The 8,302-nt window shown below is 40.5% G+C and overlaps 1 protein-coding gene across 1 annotated transcript; it reads left to right on the top strand.

Moving 5' to 3' along the window:
- Positions 1-349: 349 nt before the first annotated feature.
- On the top strand, positions 350-5,205 carry RSL24D1 (ribosomal L24 domain containing 1). Its single transcript, XM_069982563.1, has 6 exons — positions 350-491; positions 2,054-2,167; positions 3,035-3,107; positions 3,681-3,744; positions 3,827-3,912; positions 4,965-5,205. Exons 1-6 carry the CDS (start codon positions 411-413, stop codon positions 5,036-5,038), a joined length of 492 nt encoding a protein of 163 aa, XP_069838664.1. The 5' UTR covers positions 350-410; the 3' UTR covers positions 5,039-5,205.
- Positions 5,206-8,302: the final 3,097 nt, after the last annotated feature.

An 8,302-nucleotide genomic window follows, 5' to 3' on the forward strand; every position in this document is an offset into this window, starting at 1 on the left:
TGCATACATGTCCCAGTACTTGTTTATATAGTGTACACCAGACTCATCTCTATTCCTCTTCCCCATAGGTGGCACTACAAGCACATTCACCCTCCATATACACAGTCCAGTATTTCCATTCCCATGAAGGACATTACATTCAGTAATTTCATACTAACAACACTTAATATGGCGTCACTACATAATTAAATGACAGTACAATGAGCTACTATAACACATCCTTCAGCGGCTTCAGTAAGAACCTGTGCATTTTCTCATTGCAACCGCCAGGTGTCGCTGCACCGTATAGCGCCCTGCTGGCCTCCATTCAGACGCTCTGGCTGAGGAGGAAAGTTACGTCGTGTAGACGTCACTTCCTTTCACGTTTTGTGCTGCTCCGGGGTGGACGGCCTCCGGATTCAGCCGTCAACATGCGTATCGAAAAGTGTTATTTCTGCTCGGCGCCCATCTACCCGGGCCACGGGATGATGTTTGTGAGGAACGACTGCAAGGTGAGCGCGGCCAGGCCGTCCCGGAGCTGTGGGTACGGCTGTGTGTACGGTGCCGCGTGTGGAGCGCTCTGTACTCCTGTGCTGGCTGCGTGTGTTACATACAAGCACGGTTTACGGCAACTCACTGTTTTCCCACCTGTGTCTCTTCAGCTGTCGCAAAACTACTACTCCTATCATGCCCGGTCCGCTGAAGACATGACGGGAATTGTAGTTTGCCAACAGCTGGGCAGCCTCTGGTTAGGGAGCACTGCTGTGACTGGGAAGAGTTTGTGTGTAATACAGGTATAGACTGTACAGGGGGAGATTTATCAAACATGGTGTAAAGTGAAACTGGCTCAGTTGCCCCTAGCAACCAATCAGATTCCACCTTTCATTTTCCAAAGAGTCTTTGAGGAATGAAAGGTGGAATCTGATTGGTTGCTAGGGGCAACTGAGCCAGTGTCACTTTACACCATGTGTGATAACTCTCCCCCTGTGTGTATGTGGACATGTATACACTGTATAGCGCTAGCTTTCCATTCTGTGTAGTTTGTAGATTTGTTATAATTTTTAATGAGATCAGGTTTGTGCTGAATTAGCAAATCTTTCTGGTTTACAGCATGTTCAGTGTAGGAAAATTTACTTGTAAAATGAAAGCCCAACTTAAAATGTTAGAGGGGGTCCAGGCTGTAAAGGGGTAGTTCACCAAATGTTTTTTTTTCCCCCCAAATCAACTATTAAATAAAATCAAGTCTTTCAGTACTTATCAGCTGCTGTATGTCCTGCATTACATTGTTACTGCTCTGTTCCGTGTACCCGGAAGTGTGGTGCGCTATACATACCTGTCACGTGCCGACTCGTCTCCGATCTTCAGTCTGCGATGTCGTCTTCGGACGCCCCGGCCGAATCCTTCCGAGTGTCCTGAGTGCCGGCCGCCCTCTTCAGCGTCATCAGATGCTCAGCCGCGATTGGCTGAGCACAGTTATGCTCAGCCAATCGCGGCTGAGCAGCCGATGACGCGGCAGAGGGCGTCCGGCACTCAGGACGCTCGGAAGGATTCGGCCAGGCCGTCCGAAGACGACATCGCAGACTAAGTCGGCACGTGACAGGTGAGTATAGCGCACCACACTTCCCGGTACACAGGTGGGGGTGGTGGGACACGGGGAAGGGGGCCATTCACAGACATAACATACATTACAAAGTTGTATAACTTTGTAATGTGTGTTATTCTGTGAATAATTGTTTACCGCCGCACTACCCCTTTAAAAGAATTTTTTTCTTAGTGAACTACCCCTTTAAATAATAGACGTCTCTATGTAAAGCTAAATCGCTAGCAAACATTATTCCGATTGTAATATATACTGTGAACAACTAGTGTTTACACTGGAAGACTTACATATGATTAACAATGATTTTTAGGTAAATCATTTGCCGTGTTTACACCAGAATGTTATCGCTTAAATTCTGATCTAACGATTTTTTGCACGACAATCGTCCCATGTAAAAGACCCTTAATCCTGAGCAGCCGGGCATGGGAGGTTATGTACATGTTAGTAGTAAACGAGGATTGTTATGTGTTCCAGGTTTTCAGGTTCTGTCGCTCAAAATGTCACAAGAACTTCAAGAAGAAGCGTAATCCAAGAAAGATCAGGTGGACCAAAGCCTTCAGAAAGGCAGTTGGGAAAGAGTTAACAGTGGTAAGTCAGCTCTTTAACATACCACATGTACTAGATGTTATATATTACTGTACCCACTCTGGGACTTCCTGTGTTTAGTTTTTTTTTTTCTCCAACCAGCAGAAGGCTAAAAAGACTGGAGCTGGAGACAGTTATGCTTTATTTCACATCCCGTCATTAAAAAAAAAAAAAAAACTATCAGAGCTAAATATAGTTTTGTCCTTTATGCAGCATTTTGGTCAATATTTTAGTCAAAACACAGAAATGGTGCAAATCTTAGCATTTTTGTTTCCCTCTGTGTTGCTTCCACTCCTGGTTTTGGCTATAATGGTGCTCCTCAGAATGAAGGAGCTGCTGCACTGGGTAACACCTTTAATTTTCTTTACAGATGTTACAGCACTGTAGGAGTGGACATAAATATGCAGACTGAGGCTGGGTTCACACTACGTATATTTCAGTCAGTATTGTGGTCCTCATATTGCAACCAAAACCAGGAGTGGATTAAAAACACAGAAAGGCTCTGTTCACACAATGTTGTAATTGAGTGGATGGCCGCCATTTAATGGCAAATATTTGCTGTTATTTTAAAACAACGGCTGTTATATTGAAATAATGGCAGTTATTTACTGTTATATGGCGGCCATCCACTCAATTTCACCATTGTGTGGACAGAGCCTTTCTGTGTTTTTAATCCACTCCTGGTTTTGGTTGCAATATGAGGACCACAATACTGACTGATATATACGTAGTGTGAACCCAGCCAAAATCTGTATCTATAGAGGAAACTGGACATAACTGGTGCAGCAGTTTCTTTCTGACATTATACAGGGGCTAGGTAGGGATAGGAATATATGGCATATTCACTGATCACTGATTCATTTTCTACAGGATAATTCGTTTGAATTTGAAAAACGAAGAAATGAGCCGGTTAAATACCAGAGGGAGCTGTGGAACAGGACTGGTATGTTTTCCTTCAAACTATTTGAATGTGTACTGTTAATGTATGGTGGGATAAGGAAGAACTTTCCCTCTGTTTTGAGAAAACAGTATATTGATAGTGATAGTTCAGGAGCAGGGGTGGTTATTACTAGGGAGTGAATTTAAAGTACTAGCAAAGCGCTTCACTCGGCGGATAGCTTGCCAGCTGACTGCCTTTTAATTCCATGCTGCTTCGTTCCGGTTGCCTGGAGAAGTTGGATCCAGTCCCAGGAAACTTGTCCCAATATCCCAGGACTGGACCTTGCTTTTCCAGGCACGCGGAACAGTACAGCGTTCAAAGGCAGCTGGCTGATAAGCTGGGCGCCAAGTGAAGTGCGTCGCTAATACTGTAAATTCGATCATCCCTAGTTACCACCATCATCATCATCTTGCTGGCTAAACTTTTGAGCAAAGGAATCATGACAACCAAGGATTCTTATTCTTGCAAGTATAGTATATGTATACACGTGATTGTGCAGGGATTAATATAGTCAATATAAGTTTTTAGATTTAATTTTCTATACACTTCAAGATATTTATTGATTTTTTTTTCTAGTTGAGGCTATGAAGAGGGTTGAAGAGATCAAGCAGAAGCGACAGGCTCGATTTATCATGAACAGGTAAGAATACCTCAGCTGAAAGATGGCATTCCAGTCTGAAAGGATCTTTGCTAAGCAAGGTTTAATACATTCTCTCTTGTAGACTGAAAAAGGGCAAGGAGTTAGAAAAAGCTCAGGATATCAAAGAAGTCAAACAGAACATTCATCTTATCCGGGCTCCACATGCTGGTAAGTTTTTGGTTCTTTCAAATGGGACATTAAAGGGATTATCCAGTGTTCGAAAACCATGGCCACTTACTTCCAGAGACGAGACGACTCTTGTCTCCAGTTCAGGTGAGGTTTGCAATTAAGCTCCGTTCACTTCAATGGAACTGAGCTACAAAACCTGCCCCCAAACTGGAGACAAGAGTCATGTTGTCCCTGCAGACAGTGGCCATTTTTTTTTATAATGCTGGATAACCACTTTAAAGAGGCTGAATGGTGTGCACAAGTAGTGCTGTTGTGCCTTCAAACAGCTGATCAGCAGAGCTACCATGATTTGGATCCTCACTGGTCTAGTATCGATGCCTATCCTATCGATGTAATCTTGATAACATCTGCTAAATCTTCAAAGCCCATCTAATCTTTGTCATGTGATAAGACTGACGCAATATGGAGCCATCTCACTCGCACAGGCACATAACAGGGAGAGGAGTGCGTGGTAGCTCCTCATTCTACTGATCAGTCAGGGTCTGAACAGTCAAACCTTGACCAATAAAAGCTTTTGACGGATCAAAATTTATTTTTTTAATGACAGGTACACTTTACAATATTTAATATTCGTGGTTTACCAACTTGTTACTTGAATAAAATAATCCCTATGAACATGTAATGGCAAATAAAAACAAAAAAAATAAATCTATTCATATAGCCAGCAGTGTTAGGTCTTTAGGTTTCACTGCTTTATTCATTGCCTTTGGATTCGGGATTAATAACTGCTCTCCTGCTATAGTTGATGGGATTAGATAATAGACGGGGAAACAATGATAAACTCTGTAATTATAAACTTGGACCAGACAATTTTTACATACTGAAGTCTCACCCACTTAAATAAGCCCCACGCCTTGTCAAGCAAGGTGCAAAAATGTCTAAAACACAATGAATATGTAAGCCAGTTTTTTGGTGCACAGTGAATCACCTCCCCTGTGTGTTCTCTGAAATTTTCTTTTTTTTTATATATATATATTTTTTTTAGACTTTCTATGTATTTATTTGTGTGTGTATATATGTTCTATTTTCAGGAAAAGCAAAAAGGTTGGAAGACAAAATGGTCCAAAAGTTACAAGAAGATGTGGATATGGAAGACGACTCTTAGAAATGGATACTCTCACCATTGTGACATTGTTGCAGTATATGCTTTCGTGTATAAACATTTTTACAGCACTATGGACTGTAGCACACATCTCACATCTAAAGCCAGAGAGTATGGAGCGAGACTGTTTTCATACAGTCAGTCTGACAAATAAATTTTTAGTTCCTCAAGATGGCAGTTATGTTTATTTATGTGTTGTTAGTGTTGGATCAATAGAAACATCTTTCTTTATGCAGTGTTGATATGGTCTGCCATATACTGCTCTTGTGTAACAAGTGTAATACTGATTGAGGCGAGAAAGTATTATTTGGATCTATTTGTAAACCAGATTCTTTTATGTCTTGCATTTCTTGCGCCTTATCCTGAGTTGCATCATAGGTAAAAGTGGTAATGATGACTTTTACACCTGGAATCCAGCTTTTATGTTGTAACTGGAAATGAAAGGGTTTTGGTTGTATGGGTTCTATAAAAGACAGATTGGTTAGAACATGCAGTATTTTTATTTGAGCTGAATTCATGCATGGTCTGAGAGGTAGTTGATAGGAACTGGTTGGAAAATGAATCTTTTATTAGACTGTAATAATCCAGAATATATCTCCAGTACAAAAACAATAAAAGCACTTTATTAAAAGCTACAATGCTTTGTGGGGTGCCATCCCTCATTCGGGCAATGTAGAAACTTATTTTATTGATGTACTTTATGTAAATTCTGGATTACTACTATACTATATATCTTTTACTATCCAGTTGGATATTTTCAGTTTTGCCGAGTTGATATTAAAACATCAAGGGTCCACAAAACAATATAGGTTTCTTCATTTTCTTCCATGGTATAAGGTTCGAGTGTTGGTTGTGGCACTGTAGACCATAGAAACAGAAAATTGTCCGCAGATAAAGACCACCTGGTCCATCTAGACCGCCCTTATATTTTTTCCTTTATTAACATTATCTTAAGGTAGTTATTAGGATTATTTACTTGCTTATCACGCACATAATATAAATGAGACCACTATTTTTTTTCACAAGTGTATCCTGCCTGTAGTGTGTAATATCAACAGTACTTAAGTGGTCACGGTTTCAAATAACTTCCCTCTATTTGTAAACTGTAACATATTTGTACATTCATTTATTAAAAATCATTCCTTTCCCCCAGGCAGAGGCCGTATGCTCCTAGCCACAATGTGTCATTTCCTTGTAAATTGCTGGCCATTGCCTGTTAGGAGAAATTCCATCTCTAGCAGCAGAGAAATCAGGATGGAATACAGGAAGGGTCTTAGGCTTTAATAACACATTCAGTGATTTTTCAGGTCTTTTAGTTTTTTTACTCTGTGATACGTAAAAAATGGTCTGTAATTGCATCCATATTGCATCTGCAAAAATGTTAAACTGGTAAAAAAAAACCCTGTAACTAGTTTATTTAGATCTTTGCTTTTCACGGATGTCACATGAAAAACATGGGTCCTGTAGACTTCTGTTGGCTAATCCGTACTGCAATCACGATCTGCACTAGGACATGTCTTATTTTTTACAGAATAGATTGGTGATCTGTCAAAAAGCAGTGTGTGTGAATAGCACTGTAGAACTCAATGGGCAATAAGTTGATAGGACAACTTTGTGGGACATGTGAATAAGGCCTTAGGGGCTGCAGATGAGATGTCAGGGACATAAACTTACCTGTCCCACTCCGTTGCCAGGTCCCAGGCCGCCTGCTCGCCGCTATCACTAGTGATTTCAAAACATCTGGTTATGCCCTGCTCATGCCGGAAATGGAATCTCAGTATAGACTGTAATACTGACTACTGAGTTTAAATTTTTGGTGGGAACAGACCGCCACTGGATGTTTTTTTTAAATTGTTGGTGGTGCCCTGGGACCCGGCAGAGGAGCGAGACAGGTGCTCCCTGGCAGCATCGTAAGATTTAATTTTATCTCGCATAACCCCTTTAAACGTCACAAGTTGCACATGGCATAAGCAAGTGAAAACCTTTCCACTTCTATAACACAATTCCATTAAGTGGAAATTTACCATAGTCACTCATTATCATCAAGGCTTGTTAAAGGTTTTGTCTGATAAAGTATCCCTATCTACAGCCAGCTTTAGTTTTGTTGCTATGTTCTGCACCTCCTAAAACTAGGAGTATGTCCTTGAATGCACCTAATGAATAAATTCATATTCTATTGAATATTCCAAACTAAAGGAGTTTTCATCTCTCAGTACAGTTCTCAAAGTCACAGATGTTGGTGATGGCAACTTCTTTGCATAAGAAATGTCTGTAGTATTAAAAAGAGCTTACACAAGTGGCTATGATGTAGTTTAGCAGAGATTTAATTCACACAAGGCAATCATTATGGATACTTGTGTCATCTGGTTGCGTTTCATCGCTTGTTCACCGGGAAGTGTAAACTGAAATGTGGATGCTGGGAAAATGCACTCAAGTGGTGACTTGTGATCCAACAGATGTTTGTGTTGAATTAATATTGTATCAATTTGAAGTCAGCCCGATGTTTAGTATAAACTGGGAAAGGTTTTTGTTTTCATGGACAAAAACAGCAGGGATGAAGAATAAAATTAGTATCCTATCATATGAATGTGTACTTATTGCTAAAATAAAGTAAACTTTGATGGGGAATCTTCACACAACTTTTGTTTATACAAATTAAAATGAAAGGTTTTAAGGTCTGTCTGCTTACAACCTTGCATTTTAATCTGGATACATAAAATTTATATTTTAAGATTTCACGTTTTGCAGTGCCAGAGTCATCTTAAAGGTTTACCACTAACGTCATGTTTGAAGTGTCTGGCTAACACTGGATACCGCTGTACCTTCTCATGGACTAAGAGTTGCTGTCATTTACTTTTACCAAGGTGAGCTGAATCGCTCTATTTTGTATCTGAACAAAACTAATATATACCACCAATGTTGCAGGCTATCATAATATAAAATATCTTTTTAATTGTTTTACTTGTTCTATGTACCCTGTTATCCCGAAAATAAGATCTAGTGGAGCTTTTGCTGGATTGCTAAATTGAAGGCCTAACCAAGCACCAGCCAAGCAGTTTTAGTTTGGAAGCATGCCCACCAAACAAAACACCAGGGAATGCAGTTGTGATTCTTTTTAACCTGCCGCCCTTGTCCCGTATTTTCACTGTCCGTGCAGAGCAGCTGGATGCAGGACATGAAGATCGTCACCTGCCACCAATCGCAATGTTCCCTTGTGTGGCCGTCACTTGTAAATGTGCAGGTAAGGCATCAAGAGGCCTTTCACCT

This window comes from Dendropsophus ebraccatus, chromosome 1 (assembly GCF_027789765.1).
Source record: "Dendropsophus ebraccatus isolate aDenEbr1 chromosome 1, aDenEbr1.pat, whole genome shotgun sequence".
NCBI classification, from domain to species: Eukaryota; Metazoa; Chordata; class Amphibia; order Anura; family Hylidae; genus Dendropsophus; species Dendropsophus ebraccatus.

Coding starts and splice junctions, on each gene's coding strand:
- RSL24D1 (XM_069982563.1), top strand. CDS start 411: ATGCGTATCGAAAAGTGTTATTTCTGCTCGGCGCCCATCTACCCGGGC. Junction 492..2,053: donor TTGTGAGGAACGACTGCAAG/GTGAGCGCGGCC, acceptor TATGTGTTCCAG/GTTTTCAGGTTCTGTCGCTC. Junction 3,913..4,964: donor TATCCGGGCTCCACATGCTG/GTAAGTTTTTGG, acceptor TTCTATTTTCAG/GAAAAGCAAAAAGGTTGGAA.